The following is a 27,441-nucleotide window of genomic DNA, read 5'->3' on the forward strand; positions in this document are numbered from 1 at the left end:
TTTTTCCAGCCACTAGTAGGACTTTTCGATATCAGCCACTTCTTCTATCTGTCGGTGGTACATACCGTGCAGTAGTTTGTCCTGCCATGGTGGCTCCTTCTCCTCTTCCTCTGCATCGGGCTTCTGTTGCCTGAGATATTCACTAAGTATTCCATCGCTCGGGGCCATCTTCCTGATATATACAATATATATATTTATATATATATATATATATATATATATATGATTCAAGGTGCATAGAAAAATAAATCTGTGACAGATGGACAGTAAATTATTTTTTTAAGTTACTATAATAACTTGTATAATATTATGTTTCATTTCTTAGTTCTATTTTTACTCCCCTCTCTATGGTGCATCCTTTTAAAACCCTTGATACTTGTCAGTTTACATGTGTCTGGATAACTTAAGTATTTACAGTATAAAGTCCTTGTTTTATAACCATGTGGGCATGCATTTCATATATGCATATAGCATGATTATTTGTTCTTAAAAGCTTGAATAAAAAACATTTTAATGCAATGAAGTGTACTGTCCCGCTTTAATTTTGCATTTCTCTGCTTTTAGCATCTCTCCTCTATTTCCTCTACTATCAGGCTTTTCAGAATTTATTTTATTTCACTTTCATAATGTCATCACCCTGTCTCGCTTCACTCTATCTTTTCCCTGGTTTGGGCAGAAGTAACTCTAAAGACAGGACCTACAGTCATGGCTATTTTACAGATTAGTTCAGTGTGACTGGAACTGAGCTTCTCGCCACCTTGACCCCCGACTGGAACTGACATCATCCACAATTTCAAGACCTCCATATTTCAAGCTCTGCCAAAATCTGCCACCAAATGGGTACTGTGCCTCTGAGAGAGTGGAAAATTGTGGCTGACCTGAAATTCACTGTGGCATTCGGAAAATAGCCTGTCTCATGTTTCAGATAAAACTGGGAACATTCACTCATGAGACCATACAGATGTGAGCAAGCAAACAAACCAGCAAACATAAAGAAAGTGCAGGTGTTACTGCACTATTTCTAACAATTCTATTATATGCCCCTGATTGGATCTGACAATTTGTTATATTTTTAAACACTGATGATGAATGCTAAAATTACAGATAAGAAAATGATTGTTTACTGTGTATCTATCTATTTTGCGGCTAAGATGATGTGAAAGCGCAACACTGATGTGTGAAAGCCTTGCTCACAGCCAATGAGTTTCCAATAAGCCTTGTGTCCTCTCTCCCCCCACTGTTCCTCCACGAATCATTGCCTGAATGTCACAGTGGTTTTCTTGGTGGCCTGGGTGGCTGCCTGGCAAGAGGTCATGTTGAATTAGAAAGCGCCCGGTGTGATATAGGTTAATGCACTGTCCTGCTAGCAGGGTGCTGGGGTGTGGGGGTGGAACAGGCACACAGACATAGAAACACCAGAGTCATACCAAGAATATGAGCTGCATTTCATTTTCCTACCGTGCTGTGAATTAAATCATTATGTGCCATATCTTTTTACACTGCACTATTAACTATGATTACTTCATTAGTTGATTTTGATTTTGTCCATTTTTGGTGTGGAAAATATGTTCAGCTAGGAATATAAAGTATAGTTAATTTTTAAGGAAAAAGTCTACAGCTAACATGCTAAACATGTTAGCTGACTTCAGGTCTTGTAAAGGTTTTGATAAGCTAATGTACATTTACCAGTGAAAATGTCTTGTAATTAAGATGTATGCACCAAAAAGAAATCCTGCCAGTGCATAAATCAGTCTCCTTTTCCTGGAGTACTATCATCACACTTTCCGCACAACCTGGCTCTAGGTCAGATATTTTCTCCCAGGAGACCATTTTATCTCCTTATATATTAAACAAATACAGGTTTGGCCATTGGAGGGCACTGCAATGCAGAATCTTTCTCATTGGAGATTTAGTCACAGCTGAAATGAGTCTTCATGGTATTGACTGTTTCTTTATATTCCACAAATCAAGGGAAACACATCCCTGTGTTATCTGTTTTCTCCGTGATATTAGAGTCCTTTCCCCTCTGAGGCTAATCTCAGTTTCACTCCCATTTTGGTTTTTGTAGCGATAGACAAAAAATTCTTTCCCATGTCTGTAACCATGGCAGCCACAGGGGGAAAAGGGTCTTGTTTTCTAACTCTGTGCTAACCAAACAGAAATAAAAGATTCCAATTTATTTCTTTTACATAAGTAAATCTAACGTTTGAGCCAATTTGCCTCAAACGTCAAACATATGACCCTGTTGCTGTGACATAAGGTCACCAGCTATCTCGCTTCATTAAACTGGAGGCAGCCATCATATGAGATACATAGCAGTCAGGGGTCATTTTCCAAACAGGTTTGCATGAATAATAGATGGCTGGTTTGGCAGATTAGGAGAGGTCAATTCGCTGTGGAAGAAACAGCTGTGTTGTTAAGTGATGTGTGGAGCAAGTGTTGATAGAGCAAAGGGGAAGGTGCTGGAAATACACTGCTTGCCCATGTGGTGCCAAAATAAAGAAGCTGCAGGTTGAGCATGAATCAGCAGCTACTTTCTCACCATTTACAGTCCCAAAGTGAAATAATGTACACTGTTTAGGAATTCAAACCCAATTCATTTTTAGTCACATCAAATGGTGGAAAGTCATTTGATCATTTATTTGTCTTTGCTTGTAAATTTCACAAACACATGGTCACAGCACACTAGTGACCCATTTACACACACAACAGGTGGGAGATGTCAAACACTACATTTGTTGGAGGAGTGGCAGTGTCACATGACCATCTGGACAAGAACAGGAGTGTTTCACATATCCACTTATCTTCTCAAGAGCACATCATAAGAATAATAAAATGTAATAAATAGATTTTTTTTAAATATATTTATAGTTTATATTCATAAACATGCAATCTTTTAACATGCAAGTTAATTACAATGTTAAATCTTGCACCAAAGCTTAAATAAAATGCTTTAACTTATTAAAACTTTGGGAAGACTTTCACTTTGCAAAAAATCAAATAGCTTTTTACAAATGCTCTTTTATAGATCTGCACATCTTCTGTTCGATTGTTAGGCAATCAGTGTTTGCGGATGTGTTTACACACCATTCATTACAACATTTATATCTGCAATCCTCTTAAATACCATTATGAATAATATTTTTTAATACAAGATGCTATATAAATCCTTTTAGGAAAAGAAAGATTAAGTTAGAATCATTATTTAATGCACAAATGATAAGAAATGCAATAATAATAATGCATAATTTTACTTTCCTCTCAGCAATCATTTTGTAAGGGTCTCAATGTTCACTATGGAATCAAGCTCTTCTATAACAATAAAGAATTCATTGGAGTGAAGTGTGTGACTTACACAAGATGAGCGTAAGGTAATCACAGGTATATGGACCAGTAAATCACATTAAAGAAGAGGAAGGAGAAAGGGAAGAGAGCTCGGGAGTACAGGTCAATTCTTTTGGCAGCAGAGGGGATGACAGGTTTCGGAGGAGGAGGTTTCTTGTTGTTCTTGGCCTGGGATTTGCCGAGAGCAGTGCCGGTATCAATGGGCTTCCCATAGCAGTCAAAATTCGACAGCTCAAAGTCCCGTGGGAGGGAGCCCACTATGCTGAAGTCATTGGTCCGCAGGTCTGATTTTGAGGTACACACCTTCTTACAGCGAGTCTCTGCCACCTGGGTGTGAATGAAAAACAAAGCCAAACAGAAATTGACTATTGCATTCTGCATCACCCTATTCCAAAATATTTTTATCTACGAGAAACATATGCGCTAAAATAAAATTGGACTAAATAGTCTAAAAGTGCTATGGGCAGCCCCTCAGGCAGTGTAATTTGACCAGGGTGGTTTAAAACTGTGAATGAGCTACTGACCAATGCTACAGTGCATGGAGAGCTGCACTTTAAAATCATCCGATATTATTTGCCATTAAATACAGTAATTTAACTTTACATTTAAATGTATAATTCTTTCCCCAGTTAATACTCATCACTGCTCTATCCTAACACAGATTATTATGCTATATACTGTATGACTATAGTAAGAAGAAATTATGTCAAATAAAACTAGCAAATACAATGGCAGAAGGTGTGGTACGATCAATACCATAATAAAGACTTTTTCTCTTTTCTAGTAAATACATGCAAATTACTAAATAGACCTGAGTGCTGCATCTATACATCACCTAAAGCTCTTTTGACTAATAAAACTTAAACCATACTGCATGTCAGAACAGAACAGAAACAATGGTATTCATTTCTGCAATTAATGCTATTTACTTTTGTCCCTTTCACTACCTAGTCAACCGCACAGGTACACATGTATTATCTACTGTGCATGTAATCTACTTTATGTATGTACTGGATGAAGGTGACAGAGACGGCCACTGCTGACTATGCTCTTCAAATGAGCCTCAAACCTCTATCTGATCCATCTCTATCTTTTTATTTGCCAATAATCTGTCTTTAGTTCCGTCAAATATAGGATACAGTTGACCAGTCCTCTGAAACAGTCCAGACTCTGCTTCTCTGCTTCACAGATTGGCAAGAGAAACATAATGCTCCACATTCTCTGGATACTCTTTGGGATAATAAATTGCGTGTGTGTATACAGCAGGAAAGATGTCTCTTAGACATCACATTCACACTGTAGGTAGGTTTCACTGAAACTGAGAGGAATGTTACATCAGGCTCTTTAGGAAAACAGTCCACGCACTTTGATAAGCCAAAGGGGCAGTTTGATCCTAAATCCTGGACAGAACTCATGCTGATAAATCATAACTAATGTTATTTCAAGAGAAAAAAGAAAGACCTTTGGAGCCAGAACTAAATTTGCATTCTCAAAATTTGCCTAATATGGTTGCTTTCTGTCATCTGGGGTCATCTGACCGCTATAAACCCACTACATGCTATCTCAGTAAACAACCAGCGCTTATAAAAAAACATTCTGGAAAGGATATAGTTTAATGTCATCAAAAAAAAGAGAAAAAAAATCCCTTTCATCAACTTCTCTGAAGGCCTGCAGCGTGAAGAGGATCTAATCAGACTATGGATGCTTACTCACTGAAGTCATTAAGCTCATTAAAGTTTCATTATTTAGCTTTTGACAAGAAAACCTATTAAATCTCAATGGAATTATGTAATCCTCTCAAACCAAATGCAGTCCACACTAATAGAGACTTAAATTAATTTCAATTAGGTATACAATTGGAAGACCTGTAAAACATACTGCATGCTTAATGTGCATGTGAACATGAGACATGAATAGTGACTGAACCGTGTGTGTGTTTGAAATAATTCAACTTTTTAATAATTGGAATTCTCTGTTTTGCATTTAGACTAGAACTTTTACAAACCTGACTGAGGATTTTTCATTGTACTGTGTGTTACTGTAGGTGTGAGCTTAGTCAAAGTAACAAAAAGCACAGTCAGAGAAATGCTTTGTTTAACTGTGGCACATGGGGATATCAGTTATAGCGAATGTCTGTGTTCCAAGGGTTAAGAACCATGTCAATGGGATATTATCCGCCAAAAGTCATTTTTCCTTTTTCTTATTTCCACTTAGGATAAAGCAAGTGAAGGCGGAGAGGGATATAGAAATACATGTCTAATTAGCCTGTGTAATCCATGAATGATGAAACTCATACACACAAACATACAGGTTATCAAACCAGATCCACTGACATGCAAAGTGCTGACATGAAGCGGTGTGCCTCCGGTCCCGTTGATCGTGTTATTCCGGGCAGTGGGGCTCTTCCCTGCTGCCTTTTCCTTGGATGCTATCTTGGCCTTCTCAGCCTCAATGCGCTTTGGGCTGTTGAGCATGACCTGAACCACAGCATACTCCACCAGCGAGGCGAAACCAAACAGCAGGCAAGCAATGAGCCAGATGTCGATGGCCTTGACGTAGGACACTTTCGGCAGCTCTGAAGCCAGGGAAGTGCACTCAGATGACAGAGAGAGCACTGAGAGGATTCCTAAAGAAAAAACACAGGTAACCTTGTTAATCAGTAAAAGCGGAAAGAGCTACATGCCTAGATGAAAAAAAAAAAACTTCAGAAATCTAACTTTTCCACTTTGCATGTTAATTTTTTGACCTCTTGCCTATCAAAGGCATTCAAAGCATGTCCTGCATTATTATGACTTCTTTATCTATTAACATACCTCAGTGGTCCTCATACTTTTTTTGCAGCCCCCCACATGTCCCTATGACCCTGAACAGGAATAAGTGGGTATAGATAATGGATGGATAATTTAATAAACAAAACAAAGAACATCAGCATCTTAACTTGTTCATTTTCAAACTGTCACTGACACTGTGGTCTCTTCTAATTACCCACCATTCTACTGGTGAAGCTGAGGGTAAAATACATGTCCTGTCATATTTTCTTATCTTTGCTTTGGAAGCTGTGATGTAACTCATGACACTGTTTAATGCTGTTAAAGAAAAAGTAAAATTCACTCTGTCTTTAGTACCAACTTTCAGTATTTGACAGATTGGTTGATGGCAAAAAGTAAGTTAATGGTTGCTACATTGCACTTGTGTAAGTATGACTTTCAATATAGTGACATAACAGTACAGCTTTCCTTGTGAAGGTTTCATGTCTGAGGAAACACAAGCAATCCAAATACTGAACAAATTATTATTATGATTAGAGGCTAGAGATTCCCTCCGGCACAGCAGCATTTCTTCTGGGCTACAGCAGAAACAATTAAAGCAACTTATAAGGGGACATTTAAACCACCAATGAGGGGTTGATTTCCCACTTCCTTTCAGTAATCCTACTTTAGAGACAGAATAAATACATTGGGATGACAGATGGGTTTGCCTCCAGGCTTGATTATGGTCACTGATCAAGGGAGAGCTTGTACAATTCTAATGCCAGATTTGCACCTTTTCACTGTAAACAAACCTAAAATGAGAACATGATATTCTCAAACCCACATTTTTTGATGAACAGAGAAAAACATGAAAGGAGGCAATACTAAAACAGCTTTATGTACCCTGTTTCTCTGTGACATATACTCAGTTGCATGTACAGAAGAAGCCCTTTTCTTGCAACACAATTGTAAACCAACTGACTGATATGCGCTCATGTACCTACGTTGTACACCTCCATGTAAACTGCTCTAAACACATATTCACAGTTAAACACGCATAGATGCATAGGTCTATGTGCAAATGTATGAGTGTGCAGTGGGACACATACATTCTTTGACACACACACACACGCAGCACAAAGCAATAAATGAGAGTAGCCCCACACCTGGGTGTTGACTGACCTGCACTGATCCCATTTAGAGAGAAGTCAGAGGAGGCTTCCAGGAGGAGTTGCAGTGGTGATGGGATGAAAATGGTGATAAACAACTGGAGGGATGATGGAGAAAAGGAGGCAATGGGCGAGTGGAGAGGGATAACAATGGATTATGTTACTCATGCAGCCCTGAACACACAGAGGTGCCCATGTGATACTGTATGTGGGTGACACTGACATATTCCACACAGTTTGAATTATAAAGGAAGAAGAGGGAAGAAGAGGAATAGACATTTTTCTAGCAAACCAAACTTTGAGTGAAATGGAAATATTGTACATCAATCCAAAACCCAAAACATAAGAACATACATAAAATAAGCTACTGCTTTTAACATGACTGGATAACTAACCTAACTAACCAGTTAGTTTAGTTGGCAAATTGGCTAATCTTTATCTGAACTAAGGCACCCACAATTATTTCTAAAGTGTGTATCTGCCATGCTAGAAATTAAGGAGTTTAGCAAACACTAGAAACAAGAGGTTCTATACAAAAGCATGTCTATTAAATTAATTTAGTGTAACAATCATATTTATTATAAAAATTGTTCAAGTTGTATTCTTAGTTAAAAGCAGTAAAAATTTACTATGTTTATTTTTTTATAAGAGGGTGTCAAAATGATCAGTTTATCTAAATTTAAGGCAAAACATATTGATGTTTTTAGGACATCCAATACTTCGTTCTGTTCTTAACCAGGGATATTCAGGGATACATAAAGAAATTAAGGAAACAATAAAAAATTGTAATGTGATGGGAAGAATGTGCTTTTATCACATAAAACAAATGAGTGTCACATCAGCCTGTCTTCCATTGTTGGCTAAGCAAAATATTTCAAAGCTAGTTTCACTTTTGTTTAAGTGAAACTAGGATGTTGCCAACACTGTAAACAAGAGGAACAATGGAGACTGCTCATCTGGTTCTTGCCTGTAATTTACTCACTGCATAAACAACAACACAACATGAAAAATTGAGCACAGTATTAGACCGTTGCTGCATCCCCCTCGGGGGTTCAGGCTAACAGTCCAGGAACCTAGCTGGACTTTCTTCAGGCTGGGTGCATTGTGTGCTTCTCTTGTTTGAAAAAACAGCACATCTCGTGGCGCAGCACACCCCTTCATTAACTGGGTTAATAGGGATCAGGTGTGCCTTGTTGGCCAGCTGAGTGTCTGCTGGTTCGCTCTGTCTTCTGAGTAACCATTTCTGCCGTCACTGATTAACATAAGGATCTACCAGAAACCTAAGAGTCTGTGCTTTGTGCCTGAATATTTGTGTTTCAATAGTCAGCACAGTCAAGCTTTACTAAATATTGCTCACAATGTGGCTAACTGAGGTTCGTATCACAGCTGAATAGTTAAAGTTGCAGGCTTTTAGACATAAGCTAAGTCTTTTGTATTGTAGACTCACAAGGGCTTTGTCAAAACCACTTTAAAACATATACTTGGATCTAAAGCACCATCACAGATGGTCCCATCTGTCAATTACTCTTATATTCAGTGATTTATCACATACAGATAAACACTGGCCATAGCATCATGTTTGATAAAGTCGTCTGTCATTTCAAAGTGAAGTCATAAAGGAGATGAGTGGGGGGAAGTGATCCCTAAAAACATACAAGTCTTCCAGAGTGTTGAAGCATTATCTTTTTCCCATGGTTTATAATAACAGACACACTTTCACTTACCCACTCTGAACGAACACCAAGCTCAGTCTTAGTTGAACAACGTAATAAATATTTACAGATGTTGTGTATTGGTCAATGACAGATGTGGAATTGATAAATAGACTTAAAAACAATCCATACCCAAAGGGACCCTGGCAGCACTCGCATCAGGGTTGATCCAGAAGGACAGCCAGGAGAGGACTACGATGAGCAGAGTGGGGGCGTAGACGCCCATCATGTAGAAGCCAACTTGACGTCTGAGGGTGAAGATGACCTCCACACAAGTGTAGTATCCTGCATATGGAAGGAGACAATGGTCAAATGTGATTAAATAACATTACTAAGACAGTTTCATTTGACTATAACAATAAGAGCTAAACATAAGAATACATGGGATACCAGCATCATGCACAAAGTAACTGTTTTCAGTTCAGAGGCAGCTTCCTTTAAGGACATAACCCATGAAGGGGTGTTTCCATAAGAACTGAAGGCCAAGCTGAAGCTGTGCCTTCACCCCAGATGAGACAATTTAATGACTCATGCTGTACTCATGCAATGTCGGCAGAATGGGAAGAACATGAAAAGCTCCCGTTATTTTTTCCCCATTACTGACTGCTAGCTTTGTAGTTGGATCATTTTAAAAACTATAAATAAATATAAACTGTGAACTATAACTATAAACTATATAACTATAAATAATATAAACTGAATGCAGCATAAGACCATATTTGTCAATGCAAATATGTTGGCCCATAGTGGCTTATTATTCGGCCTAGAAATGGGGAAAAGAGTTTCCATCCCATGAATTAAAACATAGCAGGCGAGAGAAATGGGCCAGTACTAACTTGGTCTATTAAATCCACATTAAGCATTTAGAAGAAAGGTAGAAGCCAAGTCCTGTATCTCATCTGCCTCGCCCAAGCACAAAGAATACCATCAGTAAGAGAGAGAGCAAGTAACAAGAGGAAGAAAAGATCAGAGGGCATTAGGACTTCAATGTAATTTCAGCTAACTCTGTTAGACCTTTTGATCAGAAGCATGAAGACCAAGACCTCTGGCACACAATTTTCAACAGTACAGCAGTTAAATTTCTATTAACACATGATCAATTTAGACAATCCACCTCTACTGGTCTTCATTATTTGGGCTCACACTATCGTTACACTTCAGACCTCCTACAGCCGTGTTGTTTCTGCTCATTGAGACCTGTCAGTAGATCCAATGGAACGGTGGAGTGGATGGGCTGAAGTAATATTTAACTATCCTGGGGATCTGTGGGCGAGCTTTATAGAGCATCTAAGGCTGTCTGTTTTATAGAGCAGGACTGAACCAGTTGTACACAGAGGTGATCTTTGTGTCTGGCCAGGTTGCCTTGGCAACCTGTTAAAAGACTGACTCATTGCCAGCAGTGTGCCTCCCAAGTGCAAGAGCACAGAGGTCATATAGCGATTTTCCATTTCATTGCATATGTCGTTTTGTACTCACAGTGGTCATGTTAGGCTCCATACCAGAACCTTTTTGTGGTTTTCTTCTATTTTATTGCAGGAATATTTCATATTTTTAGCCCTGCAAGTGTCCTGAGAAAATAAACTTGCTGTTCATTAGTTGGTTACACTACATCTGTCCTAGCTCCCTGCTCCCAACATCCTGGAAAATGCTATAATCCACACATACTAAATAACAAAACTGCAAGAGAGTAAACCTAAATGCAGGAAATTCATCACTTAAGGTAATTAAATTACTGCTTTGCACATGTTTTATGAGGTGAGTAACATTGGACACCTTCAATTTCTAAGCTTTCAAAAATCCTTCAAAGAGCTTCTTTTTTTTTTGCATGTGTAGCTTCTTGTTTTTATACTTTGAATTTAACCCTGAGCAAAGTCATAATAGAGTTTTTTAAACATAAGTCAAACGTCAAACTCTTACCTGATACAAATCTGGTATAGAGCTTTCTCACAGTTGAACTAGTCAAATGCAGGTCTTATTAATGATAAGACAGCAGAGAAGAGGATTTTAGGAATGACTGTGGAAAGCTTCAATATCTCTGGACGCTGGATTAAAATAATATGTTTCTGTCTGTATGACCGTACAAAAAAACATGCACATTTCCGTTCATTATGATAAAAACTTTGTGTATCTTTCATAGCCAATCTATACAATAATGTAGGGTACTGAGTTAAATTTTAATTTCCTTGACAAACAAAAGCTGTGTGAGTAGGTGTAATAACCTTTTAGCCTTTACCAGAAAAGAAGTGTTATCTCTTAGGTTTGGTCAGATAAAAACATGCAATTGAAGCCTGCTAGTCCGTGATTTCATCTGCTCTGATTTCATCTTGCAATCGGCAGCACCCAGCTATCCAGCTAACCTTCATGATGGTGGACGGCAGCCAATCCATTATTATACACCTCCAATACAGCATCTACCTAGCAACTGATGCAAGGTAAATCCCAGACTGATCACAAAGAAATAATTTGTCATCATTGTGCCCAGTGACTAACTGTGGGACAATTGTTGAGTCATGACAGAGAAAAGAAACCTAAAGGAGTCAAAATCTAAACTTCAATCAGGGGACGTAGTAGGCACATTAAACACACTTTAAAGCCTGCCCAAAAAAAAAAAACAATTTTCAGTTCACAGAGAATAATTAATGATTGGATGAAAGGAAAAGCCCAAAGATGAACAGCACTGAAGTGAAAAAAGCACTTGCTTTAAGACACTGTGGGTGATTGAAATGCTGAAAAAATAAAAAAGAAAAGTTTACTAGTTCAAAATATTTCACTCTGTTGCAAAGTTTAGTTTCTATTGAGTGAACTATCATGTTAAAAATGGAAACCTAGCTGACGCTACTTTGGATAGTACTGATTAAAAAAATATATTTTGTATAATTCAAATTCTACATACGAACAAAAATAATTTCAGGTTTTTAAAAAGATTTGAAAAATAGAGTTGTTTAACATGGGCTGTACCTGTTCCTGCATAGTATTTGGTGCAATTCCCGTAATCAATATCTTCTTGTCTTATATCAAACTGTGGTAGAGCAATGGCATCCATTTGTACTGGGTCTCCTGTTTGCCACATAAACTGAAGGTCGTCTGTAGTGTAGCCAACTGAATGGAAGAGACATGGGAAAAAAAGTCAAAATGCATACACATACACATTTAGATTAGAGCATACACAAATGCGTATATACACATTATATGCCTATAATATATACATGCTTTTTAAACATACTTGCATACAATCAATGTGAAAAATATAGCGTGTATGCACACAGACGTGAAAAGCTATATATCTCAGCAGTCACGTTTGGCAAAGGAAATAGCTTGGAGTCATTTTGCTTCTTCGAGTCTAAACTGCTTTGTAAACAAGATGCAATAACCACAGTCAAGCTCAATTACTGTAGCTGTTAGATTTTCACAACAACCTTAAAATATGATGATTTATTCCTCTTCTCTAAGTACTCACCATTGAAACTGGTTTCTAAACAGAGGCAAAAAGCTCCCATTAACCCCAAAACAACTATTTTATAAAAACAACATATATATTCCCAACTCATAAATACTGCATCACTGATGAGGTGGCTTAAGGTGATATTATTTCTGGAAAACTCACAGCTTTCAAGCTGCATTTTACACCTCTGTGTGTCCATAGGGAACAATGTCAGGTCCAGCGGACAAGAAAGAGTGATGGACAATCTGGAGGATGATGAAGAAAAAAAAGAACAGTTTTCATTTGTGCTTTATTTATTACTCTCCTCTTACATCCACTAAGACTTGAGTTGGATATCTTGAGATATCACAGAATTTAAGGAATTACCACTCTGTCTCCTTTCAAAGGTGTACTTGTAAAGGACAAAAAAAATATGTTTTACTCATGGATACCCAAGGACCATTGATGTCATGGGTCCATTGAAACCTAACACAGCAAATATAGCAGTAGCTTCAGCTAGTTTGCATTGAGCACCTTGGAAGATAAAACATTTTTCACCAAATGCATGTCAACAGTCTCATTATCCTATGAAATTTCACTTTTTAGATAATAATGGACACCTAAAAACAAATGACTACAATCTATGTAGCCAACAATATTTAAAGAGGTTTTAAGTGGACTGTTTTATATTTAAACACTTTAAATATTCCAATGTAAACAAAAAATACCACTTTGGACAGCACGACTGTTCATCGTTTGCCAATTACATTTTACCTCATACTGATCAGAACGTCTCCATTACGGAAGATGAAGAGGAGTATGTTTTCCTGGGTGACGTCATGAAAGTTGGCACTTTTCTCATTAGCAAAGAACAGGTCAGGTTTCCAGAGACATTTAAACATCTTGGGATCCACAGTGAGAGAATCAGACTTGAAATCCTGGGGCAGCTTCAACCTGGGGTCGTTCCAACGCTGCCGCAGGAAGATGTTGACTCTGTAATCCTGTTAGGTTCAAGACCGGACAAGCACAATCATGGTTAATGTCTATATCATGTTAATAATACTGGACATGAGTCAGGTTCTTTCAGAGAAACTGATGTTTCAGAAGGGGAACTCTTTGAATTGAATAAAATTGAACATGTTTGTTTTCTAGTCACATTTGCCAAGCAGTTTTAGTGCCTTGATGAGATGTCAAAGAACACATGCTAAAAAAACATGGCATCAACTCTCATGATATCACTACATTTAAAGCAATGTGCTCCTGCACCAAAGGCTCAATCCAATGGTCAAATATTATCAATATAGCAACATGTGATACATCAAATACCTCATTAGCAAGCTTATTAGTGAATTTTCCACATTCCTGTTGGTGGGAAAGTATTGTGCATTGTGACATTTTTTGAGCCTGCTCTGATGGCATGCCACAAGCTGTTCTCGGACCAGGTGGACAGACTATTAATGCTGAGTTTGAAGATGGATGACATGTCAAACAAAGCCACCAAAATACCAGCTGTGTGTGCACGTGTATGTGTTTTCCTGGGTAAGAAATTAACTTCCATCCCTTCATTACTCCCACTTTTATTATATTAGTTGCCTTTTTAAATTATTTAATAATTGTATTGCACACCTTAAAATGCCTCTGTTTTTCTATACATATACATCTATACATAGTTCTCATATACAAGTTCTCATGAAAATCAGTAGCAGATACTGTGATTTTTAATTATAACATTCAAGTGTGAAACATCAAAATGAGTCTACCAGAATACAATGAGAAAAAAATATTTTGAGTCTTTTAGTGGTAACATTTTGTAATAGCTGTGGCAAGAAGTCCATCCACTCACTCATCATTAGTATCAGAAAGAATCTTATATGTCATATGTGGGTTCAGGTCTCAATAAAGCACTGAATCTGTGTTAGTGAAGGTCCATGACATTTTATTGTCTGTGGACAGCAAATTGTCCGCACTGTTGGTTATGCTTGACATAACCTCTGCTTTTGATACTGTTGACTATTCGATTTTAATTGATTGCCTAGAGAGTATCCTTGGATTTACAGGAGCTGCTCTGTCCTGGTTTCAATCTTACTTCTCTAATCGTCTGTGCAGTTCCGTAAGTGTGTCTTCTCTGAGAGAATTTAGCTGTGGGGTCCCGCAGGGATCTTTTCTTAGACCGGTTCTTTTTTCTATTTATTTCTCATCATTAAATTGTATGCAATGATACGCAGCTGTAAACACCAGTTTCTACTTTAGATAAAAGTTCCTTGGATAAACCTGCCCTAAAGATATTAAAGCTTGGCTGAATGCAAATTTTCTTGCTTTAAATGAATCAAAAATAGGATGTATTATTTTTTGTGCCCCTGATGGTTGGAATATTAATGTAGGTTTACTGTTTTTCTTTGTGAAACCAACAGTTTGAAATTTGGGTGTCATCCTGGATTCAAACCTCAATCTTGGAAAACAATTTACAGTTGTAATACAGTTGTTTACAGTTATTTTTTTCATCATCACTTACTGTCTAGGGTTAAGTCATTTTGCTCAAGTTGATCTTGAAAAGGTAACCCTTTATAACTTCTCGATTGGACTACGGTAACGCTCTTTACTATGGGATAAATCAATCGCAGATCGGAAAATTACAGATGCAGCTATGCATTTTTTAACTAATACCAATTGTTTTCAGCATATTACTCTGGTTTTGCATTCTCGATATTGGCTTCCAGTACCTTTTAGAATTGAACTCAAGATGTTAACTTTAGTTTTTAAAGCATTACACTGTCTTGCTCCTTCATATTTGTTGAAAAACTTTCCAAAAAAACCTCATGATCACTCCACGGGTCTTCTCAATTAACTCTCAATATATCTTATTTGATTGCGCATCCGATGATCTCTCCCAGTAAATAGGAATTGTGGAAGAATTTATGTATGTAAAATTTATGTAAATTTTAAGTGCCAAATGGTCATATTATTTATGTATTGGTTCAATTGATGTAAAGCAGTTTGTGTACAATTGCATTGTTTAAAAGCACTATTTAAATACATTTTCATTTTATTTGATTTGAGATATGCAAAGAATGCAATACTAAACTACCACAATGCAAATTTTGAAAGGTTATACTGTATATACGCAGAATACACAGACTGCTTGATCTAATCATTGATGCATGTTAATTTCTGTGGTTCATGTTGTTGCAGAATGTCAATGAAATGACACAAAACCACATGAATAACAGACAAGAAATATTCAGCTAACACAATTTTAAACACAGATATCTCAGGATGGTTTATAAATTTAGCTGTTACTCCAGAATGTAATTTATTTCCTGCCCAGGAAACATTTTTTTCTGCGAGAGCAGTAGACAAATTGCTGATGTCTCATTTTGGAAAGGAAACCGTCATTTCTATACAACCTCATTTCAGAAGCAAAAGTCCGATTGGTCCTTAAGCAACAGCACAAACACCTACTGCTGGCTCGTCTCTATCGGACAGAGACACAAGCCAGTTCCTACACCTTCGGGTTTCTGAAAGCCAGACAAGGAAATATATCTTCCCTTTGGCTCACCATCAAGCTGCCAGTACTGCCTTCGATTCCAGAGAGATTTAACACAACTGCTCACTTTAATCAACAAGGAAAAGTCAAGCTGAGGAGCAGTAAAAAAATCTGCAATTTATTTTAATTTACAACATCAAATTAGTCATCGTCTTTTGGCGAACACAATCATAAAGTGAAAATAGATGTGTTAGCTACAGTGGAGGGGTGTTGGTGTTTGGCCGAGGGAGGTGTAAATGATGAGAGAAGGTTTCCTGAAATCAGATACCCCACAGAGTGATGAATTGGGGGGGAGAGGTGACCAGCTGTTCTTCATTCCCCTCCCAGATTCGTTTTGAACGTTCCTCACTTTTAAACTCTGTCTATCGTTTGGTGTCCAGGGGGAAAATGGAAGACAGATGCTGCCATCTGGGAGTCCCCCAACCCTTTGTTGCTGTCTCTTGGTTTTTATTTTCCATTTCCTCTCTTCAGTAATTCAGTCTTGTGCCAATTTTTTTTAATCTTAATTTATCTCTTCCACTCTAAATACTTAAATGCCCTCATCCCAGTTTCTGATTGTCCTTCTTCATCGTATTTGGTCTCACACTACCTGGTTTTGTCTGTCTTCTCTGTTTCTCTGTCCTTTTTCTTTCATTTAGCACTCTCTACATCTTGGCTGACATTCTATCAGTCTTTCTCTTATTTATCTTCTTTTCCTTGCTTATCTCCTTACCCCTTTCTATCTCTTGCTCTTTCTTCCTGCTCTGTCATACCTCTTTCTCTTCATTAATCTGGACTAATTTCTTTTTCTCTTACCATCTTTTTTGGTTCTTTCTTTCATTCTCCCCAATCTGTGTTCTGTCTCTTGATTTTTAAACACTTTCCACTTCCAGCCGGTATCCCCCTAATTGGACTGTAACTGCTCCTGGCACAAAACCTTCCACTGAAATATTTTATAAGTGAGTGAACTCTACTCAATTCCAGCCAAAAACAATATTTCCATGCAGCTCCAATTCCAGGATATATAATCTAAGGCTTTGTTCAGAGTGTTGCTCCTCATGAGATAGGAACACACTGATCATTGCTTTGGACCCACACTCTGGACTCAAATCTTGTACTCCATCTGTTCCTGTAAAAACTGGGGTTGGTATTTTAATCCACAGCTAAAACTGATAAACTGTTTTGATAATTGAAGAATGGCAAGTTTAGAAGCAGCTCCTTACAGTACTTACCACATGGTATGAATGTTGGCTTACCGTCTTGTTTGTCTGCTCACCATCACAACTTATAGTCCTCTCAGTCTCTTGTTCTACTACTGACTAAACCATGCCACATTGTTAACAGTGTAAATGAATTGGAATTTCCTAACAGTACTTTTTAACTTGATAGTTTTGGCAAGATGACACTTTTGATTTCCAACTGTAGTCTAGCGAAGTGTCTGTTTTTCTATTATCAGTTATTCTGTGAGGACGTTCCTTTGGAATAAAACTACTCTAATTACTGTCTAATTACTAAAAACTACAGAACCATGCTGTATGAAGGAGGTCATAAGACAGAATCAAGCCAAACTGTGGATTCTGTCACTCTAGACAGGATTAATTTCAGTTACCCCTTACATGATTGAATATGCTTACTGAGATAAACTGTTAATTAAGCAGCTTTAAATTAAGACACACTGGTAAACTGGGCTTATAAGAAACCTTCAGGAATGTTCCCTTTTATTGTTTCCTAAGTGATCAAGAATCGACCCAGTGCTGTCCTTGAGTTTAATTTGTGCATTAGCATTCAAATTGCATTTCTTTATCAACAATTAAGCCATCAGATAAATGAAGCATGAAAACCCCAATCTTCAGTCCTCTAAATGGTCTGACACTGCCTAAAACATGCTCATGTGTTCTTTCTAAAACTTGCAGGATAAAGCAGTTTTTAGATCTGAACCACTACTTATGAAAGGCAGAAGTATTGATTATCAATACTGTCAGGCCGAAGTGGGATTGAAGTGAATCTTACCATGGTTGTTTCCTGAATTGAGCCAAAGCTGTTGATGAAAATGTTCACTCTGTCTTCCACAGGAATTCCTGAATTTAAGAAAAGGAAGACACTCATATTGAGTCCACAAAGTGCAAAACAATGAGGCACCAGTTGTGGTTGTGTCAGTATGCTTCATGAAACCATATAACTCTTTATTTCCTCACCAGTACAGATTGTTCTCAGTGATTGCATTGATCCTGTTACTGATCAGGAACTGGGAAAGACTTTGTAAACATTGCAAATACTAGACACTAACGAAAATGCCCTCTCAAGAGCAACCCTCTGCTAAGCTAACACTGTAAACATTTATACTGGCATCTCTCTCCACTCAACCTCTTGCATAAACCAATAAAATCCTTGATGTATGCAGGCTTCTTACACTGCTTTGAATAAATTATTTCCTTTGAAGTGTTTACTGGAGGCTCAGGAGTTTCACAGGATAAATTCTATCAAGCCATTCATTTAAATTAATGCATGTAATTTGTTGGAAGCATATAGTTCACACATGCCTTGCATTATTGCAAACTGATATTGAAGAAATACTTGTGTTGTTGCTTTAAACTTTTCTACTTGGTCTATAAAAGCAGGTTATTGTTTTTTAGGCCCGGCCAAGGTAATACACAAGGCACAGTTTAGGATGTAATTTAGGAGATTATGACATGGATGTTAATGGATGGGGAGCTTTCAGCCCACCCTGAAATCAAGAGCAGATGTTTGGCCACTGGACCAGTCATAGGCAGTCAGGGAGGGAGCTGATTTTGTTCACATCACATCAAACACCAAGCCTTAGATACAGCTCCTGCTGCCAAGTCCTGCAGGAGGAAAACTAACTGAGGATCCTCCTGAAGTCTGGTTAGACCATCAGTCAGAAGCAGAGGCTGCCAGTCACCTCTTTGTAATATATTATGGCTGTTTCTGTGAGACTGAAGCCTGGTACTTCCTACTATTTACAGCACACTCTAAACACCATAAAGATGAATAGTTGGTAGACAGTAAAGAATACAAAAACACTGGCATATTTATTTTTTAGGTACTGTAAAATTTAAGTGTTATACTTAATCTAAAGATGTTAATGAAATATAAAACTACAGTACTACCCTGCATCAGTCAGGCCTAATATACAAAATTCACTTCATATCCTTTAGCCCATCATTAAATTACAGACGTTGTTTCTGTAACAACCCGTCAGTCAACAAGTTATTGAACTGCCTTTGAGGAAAGACATAGACGTCTACAGCAAGAGTGTTGTAGTGTGATTTATAAATGCAAGTATATGCAAAAAAGGAAATCGATTTTTCTGAAGCACAATATATAGCATGAAGATATACGCTCCAGTACTAGATTATGAGGAGAAATCTGGAGTTCCATATTCACAGTGTACTTGTTTCTTCAATTACCATAACACCACCGTGGCAAACATGTAAATTAAAAATAGACACAGATGAGAAGAAAAAGAGACTTGCCTTTGAAGTTGGGCCTTATTCTGGGATCATAACTGATCAGTAACCTGTTCAAGATGTTACTGGTTGAATTTGCAGGGACTCTGGCCAGATCCTCAGATGACAGCTGTCTGCAAACAAAAACAACAGAGAGGCCATGATTACATTAGCAGGACACATTCCTGGCAGATGAACAGTGCAGACGCACAGCACATTCTCTTCTGCTCTGTATACTTTCTGATTAAACTATAACCTGAGAGAGCTACCAGTTAGGGATTAAATTAGCTTTTAAGAGTTGGACCACCCAGACAATGTTAGAGTGAAGGAATGTTTAGAAATGAGATGTGGTGCTATTCTGAGATGTGTTCAGATCATGACTGGGGACGTTAATATGGACCTGCAGGTTGACAGAGGACATCTTTTTCGACCTTATAGGACAATTGTGTAAGATGACTAAATATCAGAACGAATGGTTTAAGTGATTATTGTATTTCTAAGAAAACAGAGTTAAAGCCATGCCAGTGGCTCTGTGAGGTCATACTTGAGTTACCTGAGGTGTCTAATGTTAGCATGCTAATGTCAGGTCTTATCATGTCAACATTTGCTCATTAGCACAAACACAATTCTGAGGCTTCTTTCTAACGTTTTGTTTTTTTTTTTTTGTCTAAGGACATTCATACATGAGTGTAATGCTTGATAGAATACAGTAATAATCTTGGGTCATGAAGACATTTTAAATGAAATAAGTTAATTTGCAAACTAAAGAAATGTGGATGTTGGGTTTGGTTAACACGTATCTTTTTTCTCTACAACTAAACAGCTAAAAATAGTTTTAGTCAATCTTCATATATTGATTTTTAGCTACCTTATAAAAACTGTAAATCAATCTGCCACGTGGGTGGTGAAGCATTAGTATAAATAACTTGTTGAGATAAACAATGCATTTTTGTGAGTATAATTCAATGTTTTATTGAAACCAAACCAAATAGCAACAAACCTCTGTCTAATTCAAATTATGACTAAAGTGGTGCCTTTAAAGATGCTCAGACAAACATCATTTGTTTTCTGGAGTTGGCTGATGAAAAAACTATGTGAAAGAAAAAGGGAAAGGGGAGAAAATGATCTTGGAGAAAGAAGAATCAAAGTTAGTGGGTGGAAATACCAAAGAATTTCCCTTTCTCAAAGGACTTTACAGATCATTATGTAAACTTTATCATGCAATGAGGATGAGTTGAAGTGCTCCACAGGAATGCTCCACAGTGTGTAAATGTTCTGTGGTTACTTTGATCAAAGTGAAACATAATTCCCATCCACTAAACCTCTTCTTTTCCCTTTTAACAGACCTTTCTGAAAACATCCAGCTCAGCAACTTAACTGAAACCAAGTGGATCCCCTTGGTCCACAAAGGCATCCACAGCACCAAACACAAAAAATGTCATACAGCTTACACTTGCCAATACTGGGACTACATCAAACAGTTTCTCCCTCATATTTCAAAAAGTTTATTTGTAGAGCCATTTGTTACCATTTAAGGAAGCAGAGGCTGCAGATCTCAGTTAGACAATGTACTCAACAACAGCATGTCAGGACATATTGACATTCATTTTCTAATGAGAAATGTGCTGCATTTGTGTTCTACTGACTTGCTCAATCTCCTCAGGAGTCAGCTAACACTAGCTTTGGACTGGAGGCTGCCTATTGTACTACTCACCAAACAACCAGGCATCTGTAGTTAAAACCTTATTTCCATTAAACAGGATGGAACAGGCAAAGAACAGTTAGGAACAATTTATGGTGCAAGTTTGTTTTGTGTCTTCACATAAAATTAAATCTAAAAATTGGTCATGCATTTTAATTTGTTTGACTATTTTGAGCAGAGGAGCATTGTGAAAAACACTATATCACAATACAAGTTGTTGAGTATTCCATACTTACGATGGGCAGTAAACCTGCTTCCCTTTCTTTTTTCCCTTCTTTGTTCCTTTTTCTTTGGCAGATCCCCCCTCTAGACAAAGTGAGAGGACCAGGAGAAAGACAGCCAGCTCCTTGATGCCCATTCTGATGTGCACTTTGCCTGTTGAAGAGAAAACAAATATAGAGAAGAACTCACAGCATGTAGGGTACTCAAGCCTGGTGCAATCCAAACTATTTCCAGTCTCATCATATTCAACAAATTTCAGCATTCATTTGCACATGTGACAGATGACAGTGGCTACTTGAGCTTTGTCCTTGGTGAAAGTATATAAATTCAGAATACTTTATTTCCTGAACACTGTGACTTTGCCATTGGCCTCATATAATACATTTCTACTTTTTGCACATGCATGTCACATATCTCAAATGTCTAAAATGTAAATTAATCATAAGATTTAATCAAATTGATCAAAAATCCAATCAGTGGAGTAATGCACTTGAATAACGATGGTCACTCGGCATTTGTCAGTGGATGTGACCTCTAAAGGATGGCCGAACATGGAGAGAGCTTTAATAGAGCCGTTTTCTGCATTCAGCAGTAGATTCTGTTAATCATGATGATCTTTATCAGTATCACTTGGTCTGATCTATGATAGCCATTGTTAGAGTTCAATCCTTTCTCACACCTCAGATACTAAAATGTAGGCAATAATGGTCTTAAATATCCATATAATATCCATGCACAACTATACATATGCACGATAACAGTGCATTTTTGCATTTCTTGATAGGGGCCATTAATCATCTAGCAGGCCTAGTGCCTGTGTGAATCATTCCCTGCCTAGGAAACCAGTGCTCTTTGAGACCAACAGCCTCATTGCCTTGTCCCCCCACCCCCCCCCCCACTGCCAGAAAGACTGTATATTAACTGAAGCAGTTTATTGTCTAGACAGTAACACTCTCTCTTGCTCTCTTTCTCACTGCCTTGGCTCATAACTTCCTGTCTGCTGCTGGCCTGCACATTGATCACCATGTTCTCTGGCAGATATCATTTCCACCACTCAGTTTTTACCTTTTGTCTCACTGCAAACACCTAGCATCACCTGAACAAAGTCGACGCCACGTTATGTTTTAAGAAAAAACGGAAGCTTTCTTGGTGTTTCCATTCTAGGTAAAACTGGCTAACATACATCAGCACTGACCCTGATATATCAGATGGCAACAGCCAGGGCAATGATAAATCTGGGACTTGGCAGCCAACCACATTTCTTAGAAACCATTTCTTACGTAACTTACGAATCCTATGTCCCATCTTCCCTCTGGTATTTCTGTCTATGCCAACTTGCATATCTTACCCTACAGTCCTGACAAGGAGGAGGAAGACAAAACAGAGGGTCAAACACTAGTATCTATACTTCTATAGTAACACAGTGAGTGTTTTACAAATCACAGTGTTGACCAGTACAAACCACGCAAGCAGAGCCTCAGTGCAATACCTCGTCACAGGTTACATCTGTGTGTAAACCGTGAGAATAAGCTGTTTTTTACTTTAATAGTTTTAATAGTCCTAAATAGGAACTTTTTAGGCTTTTTTCTTGTGAGAAAAAATCTTTCAATTTTGTGAATTATCTCATGACAAGTCATCTAACAATCCTTATGATTTTGTTTGAGATGCAACCACATGGGGACATTGCATCTTTAGATATGAAACCAAACAAGAAAAAATAAAAATAATTCATTAAAAAAAAAGCCTTGCACAGAAAATTGCTTTTTCCTTCCTATCTCACGTCTTACAATGCCCTAAATGCCCTTTATTGTGCTTGGTATCCATTGGGGGTCCCAAACCCACAATAAGAAACACTACATTAGAGGCTTCATTAAGTTATAGCATGAAAAATGTAAACTGAGGACTTATACTCCAGGATTTTCAGCTATTTCTGCCTTATTTGTCCTGTTGGGGATATTGAATTGTGATATATTGGAGCAGGGCTGTGTGGCTGAATTTTGTTGATTGATGTTGATCACCCAGCTGTTTACAACAGTTTTAAGAGTTCACCAGGACGTCATGTGAAATGTGGGTGTCAGCTGAATACTGGTCCATAAAGTGACCTTGGTAATGCCTGAGTCAACCCTGTGCCACCACTGGGGAACATTGCCCTTGCTGGATTTTACTGATGGCAATGTTTAAACTGCAGGGGCATGGACATACAGCGGCAGTACAGTGACTCAAGCAGCATTACATGGTCTGCCCCATGGGTCCGAGGTTAATAAGCAAATCTGCTCTACCAACATACTTGTAACTTTTCTGGGGTGTGCAGTTTTAGATTCTAGACTATAAACATCCGTTTAAATGGCAAACGATTCCTGAAAGAAGGTGAGAAAGTGACTGTTATTCTAAACACACTAATGTGAATGGTAATACAAAAATCTGGGTGATTTAGCTTGGATAATATTTAATGTTGACTATTATGCTTTGAATTCAATTCCACATAATATACTAGACTTCAGTAGACTATTTAGTATCCTTATCTAACGCGTTCACCCAGGAGGAAAGGCCTGCTCTGTGCTCGTCACAACACTGATAGGTAACCAATCCAAAACAAGCACCACAGGCAGACACAGGCTCCCACAACCTGTGGCTGCACGTCGCTGTCAGTGTGTTGGTAAAGAAAAGAACAAGAGTAAAGTAAGTAGCAGAAGCTGACGCTTGTCCAAAGCCTGAGAGGAGCAGGGGGCTGGAGTGAGGACACAGCAAACAGCGACCACCATGACGGGGGTGCGGGGAGATTACATGTGAACGCGAGCATGCGATTTTTCTTCACATGCGCGCACCTTCAGAGCATATCCAGCACGAAAGCGGGTTATCACACCACACGGCACTGGGTCTCACTTACCTTTTGGCTTCGTCACCTGTCAATCCCTCAGAAAACCCGGTAACGCTGACAGCAAAGAGTCGTTATCAGAGCCTTTCAGACCAGCCGCTGCCCGTCCTTTCCATGCTGCTCTCTGCGCTCCTCGCTGAAACAGTCCGGATGGGTTTTAGGAAAAAAAAAAAAAAAAAGTTACATCTCGGCAAATTGCCAATTTTTTTTATTCCCGCGCACAGTGTGTTGTTATTTTGTTACCAGTGTGTATATGGCTACTGCCCTTTCGCCTCGGCTCGGGATACCCAAGATGGAGGCTTGCGTGTACCTGTCATGCAACATGCGCAGTAGCGGCTGCACGGAGCCCGAGAGCATCAGTCCTCCCATCAGCACCACGGACAGACGCTCCCCCTGAACGCTGAAACACGACATGACGCCAGGGAAACGACAATGTCTGCGTGTATTCAGACGACATATAAACATAAGGCAGACACGGACAGCAAATTATAGAAACTACTGGCAGGTTATTTACTAGAATGAATTCTGTACTAAATCAGATAAACTCATTTATATGGTATTTTCAAATGTCACAATGTTAAAGTGATAGAGGACTGATAGACTGAGTGTGATCTAGAGTAAGTATATTTACATATATAGTTACTTAATACACAACACAAAATGTTCTAGGCTACAGTGGGGATGCTTTCAAAATGATGCCATAATGAGGTTTTGTATATCAACTAACTTCATACAAAGTCCAGTAAACACAAATCAAATCAAATCAAATCAATATTTGATCTGACTCTGACTTTGGTTTTAAAATGAGACCAAGTCAAGTCAAGTCCAGTGGCCAAGTGTTGTTTTTTTTTTTTTTTTGTCGTTTCAAGAATGTACACTGAACACAGCAAAACAATGTTCTCCCAGGAACCATAGTAAAGCCATATAAAAATACACAAGACCACACGTAGGCCTATCTAATAGACTACGATCCCTCAGCTGCATAGAAGTGGATGAGTGCATACAGTACATGATGTAAAGACTGTAAATGATTGATCTGCATTATGGCTGCCAGGCAGCATGTCATGTTTACATTTCATTACATGTAGGTTTATTAGAAATATATTGCAATACCTCATTTTGCATTTTACCCACTAAAACTCTGTACTGGTCAGCACAGCACTGTGCTTAATCGTGGTTAGCAGCCAAAAGAATGAGCAAGATGCAGGCCAGTTTGTTAAATCCACTGGTAGAGTTGTTTAGATTTAGTGGCAACAGGAAAGCTTCAAGCCACTCAGAGATGTGGTAAATGGTCTTATACTTGTATAGCACTTTTCTACACTCAAGTGCACTCAAAGCACTTTTACACTATTTATCCATTCGCACAATCGCTCATGCACTCATACACCGGTGGAACAGCCACGAGGGGCAACGTGGGGTTCAGTGTCTTGCCCAAGGACACTTTGAAATGTGGACTAGGGTCCACTTAGACAAGGATCAAACCATCAACCTTCTGTTTGATTGTCGACCTGCTCTATCTCCTGATCCACAGTCAAGCCTATGTGGGCAAAAAAAGAAAATATACAAAGAGGACTGAATATTGTGTGGTGTAAAGAGAGGGATAAAAACTGTGTCAGGGGCGTGTATGGTCCTCCATTTCTCTTTGGTATATATACATAGTTTTTTAAGATACAGGCAGCAAGGATGTTCAAGGCTTCTCTGATAACTTGCCAGTGGTCTACTGTGTGTCAGTGTCTTCTGTGTCTCCATGTGCTGAAGCCCTGATGATGCTGAGATCAGGGCTCTGTGGGGGCCAGACCAACTGCTGCAGGATCCCTTTTTCTTGTCGCTGAATGTGGTTGGATGTTTGGGGTTGTTGTCGTGCTGCAGACTGAATTTGGGACTAATCCTATGACTCCCTCATGGTATGTTGTGCTAGATAAGAAGTGCATAAAACCTTTTAGTGTTATGGACCAGTTTATCAGCTGTGTTTTCAGATTTAACTCAACTTAAGTATGTAACAACAGCAAAATATTAGAGAAAACATCCTCAACACGTTTCATTTTCTAACTGTTATAGGACCGTTTACACAACAATTGTGGGTAGTTGGAGTCTGGTCCTGGTCAATGGTAATCCACCATTTCTGTGACAACTGTGCTGATAGAAAGCTCTGAAACACCTATTAAATATCTGCTGTGGTGTGATGCTTTTTCTTTGCCTGCTGTTCAGACTAACAGATGTCATTCAGATTTGGACTGTACCTTTGAATGAGTAAATGGACGACACAGTGAGTGAATGTATTGAATGACTTGTTGGAAGAATGAAAAAAATCTTTACAAGCTTGTCAAAAATTATTATTTGATATGGTCATAGTATTGATTTTATATACAATCTATGAGCCATACTAAATAAAGGCATTTTATGTAGCATGCACTGTATAGGACTTTTATTAGGCACATGATTGATGATGATCTTAAACACAAAGCATTTTGTACAGAGCTGGGCTCTCTGCTGGTGTTGAATTACATTAAAATGTCTTTCTGCTCTACATATTAAAACCTGAAATACACTTTATCCTTGTCTGTGTGTACAGCTTGTCACTGATGTAAAGCTGTGTGTGTGTGTGTGTGTGTGTGTGTGTGTGTGTGTGTCTGTGTGTGTGTGTGTATTAGGCAGTCAAAAGCATTTGTTATGCTTCCTGTTTTATATGCTACAAACAGATTTCACATTAATTTCTATAAATCCAAATAAGAGCTTGGAGTTGATGTTGGGCATATATTCTCTACATAAAAATATTTTAGAAACATCAAAACCGTTTCTGTAATTTTTTGTTTATTTTGTGAGTTTGGTTGCAGCACATTAAAAGAACTGTACAGGACTATTTGAAAATAAACTCCATTGCAGAACACAAATGAGCTGATTTTTCCCACAGTTTTTAGCCATCTCATCATTCATCACTTTATGTCAAACGACTTGGGCGGCCTTTACATAATGATCCCCAAAGTATAATTTTGACTGACGTGGCATTCCATTTGCATACACAAATTAATCGGCACCATATGCATAGAGATTAATGATTTATGTCACAGGGCAATATTCTGGTGTCATAATCAAAACACAGACATTGGAGCACAAGGATTCTTTTGTGTTGTTTAGAAAATGCTCGATGGCTGTCTCCAAGCCATGTGTCTGACTGACAGAAATATGTCAGTTGGACTGAACCAATCTATTGTTGTATTACACCTGGCATGCAAACCACATTTCTGCTACTGCTGT

The 27,441-nt window shown here is 38.2% G+C and overlaps 1 protein-coding gene and 1 long non-coding RNA gene across 4 annotated transcripts; one reads left to right on the forward strand and one right to left on the reverse strand.

Moving 5' to 3' along the window:
- Positions 1-3,018: 3,018 nt before the first annotated feature.
- Positions 3,019-24,467, reverse strand: glrbb (glycine receptor, beta b). 3 transcript variants are annotated; one of them, XM_026331123.1, is made up of 11 exons: positions 24,430-24,467; positions 24,199-24,322; positions 21,326-21,464; positions 19,415-19,521; positions 17,931-17,998; positions 13,172-13,398; positions 12,581-12,663; positions 11,935-12,075; positions 9,109-9,261; positions 7,278-7,362; positions 5,863-5,971 (listed from the first exon to the last, which is right to left on the reverse strand). In XM_026331123.1, the coding sequence occupies exons 3-10, from the start codon at positions 21,445-21,447 to the stop codon at positions 7,304-7,306; spliced, it is 960 nt and encodes a 319-aa protein (XP_026186908.1). In that variant the 5' UTR covers positions 21,448-21,464; positions 24,199-24,322; positions 24,430-24,467; the 3' UTR covers positions 5,863-5,971; positions 7,278-7,303. The 3 variants fall into 3 exon arrangements, with proteins under 3 accessions (XP_026186909.2, XP_026186908.1, XP_026186907.1); XM_026331122.1 differs by lacking the exon at positions 24,430-24,467 and having other exon boundaries at positions 24,199-24,329; XM_026331124.2 differs by lacking the exons at positions 7,278-7,362; positions 24,199-24,322; positions 24,430-24,467 and adding an exon at positions 3,019-3,672 and having other exon boundaries at positions 5,679-5,971; positions 21,326-21,451.
- Positions 19,715-22,431, forward strand: LOC113144860 (uncharacterized). Its single transcript, XR_003297191.1, has 2 exons — positions 19,715-19,834; positions 20,732-22,431. It is a non-coding gene; the product is annotated as an uncharacterized LOC113144860 (long non-coding RNA).
- Positions 24,468-27,441: the final 2,974 nt, after the last annotated feature.

Source organism: Mastacembelus armatus, chromosome 10 (genome assembly GCF_900324485.2).
Source record: "Mastacembelus armatus chromosome 10, fMasArm1.2, whole genome shotgun sequence".
In the NCBI taxonomy this organism is placed as follows: Eukaryota; Metazoa; Chordata; class Actinopteri; order Synbranchiformes; family Mastacembelidae; genus Mastacembelus; species Mastacembelus armatus.

Bases quoted from the DNA above. Each gene is read 5' to 3' on its own strand.
- glrbb (XM_026331124.2), bottom strand. From the start codon at position 21,447: ATGGGCATCAAGGAGCTGGCTGTCTTTCTCCTGGTCCTCTCACTTTGT. The intron at 19,522-21,325 runs GTAAGTATGGAA...TTTTGTTTGCAG, and splicing joins AAGCAGGTTTACTGCCCATC to ACAGCTGTCATCTGAGGATC. The intron at 5,972-9,108 runs GTATGGATTGTT...TTTTTTCTTTAG, and splicing joins TGCTGCCAGGGTCCCTTTGG to GAATCCTCTCAGTGCTCTCT.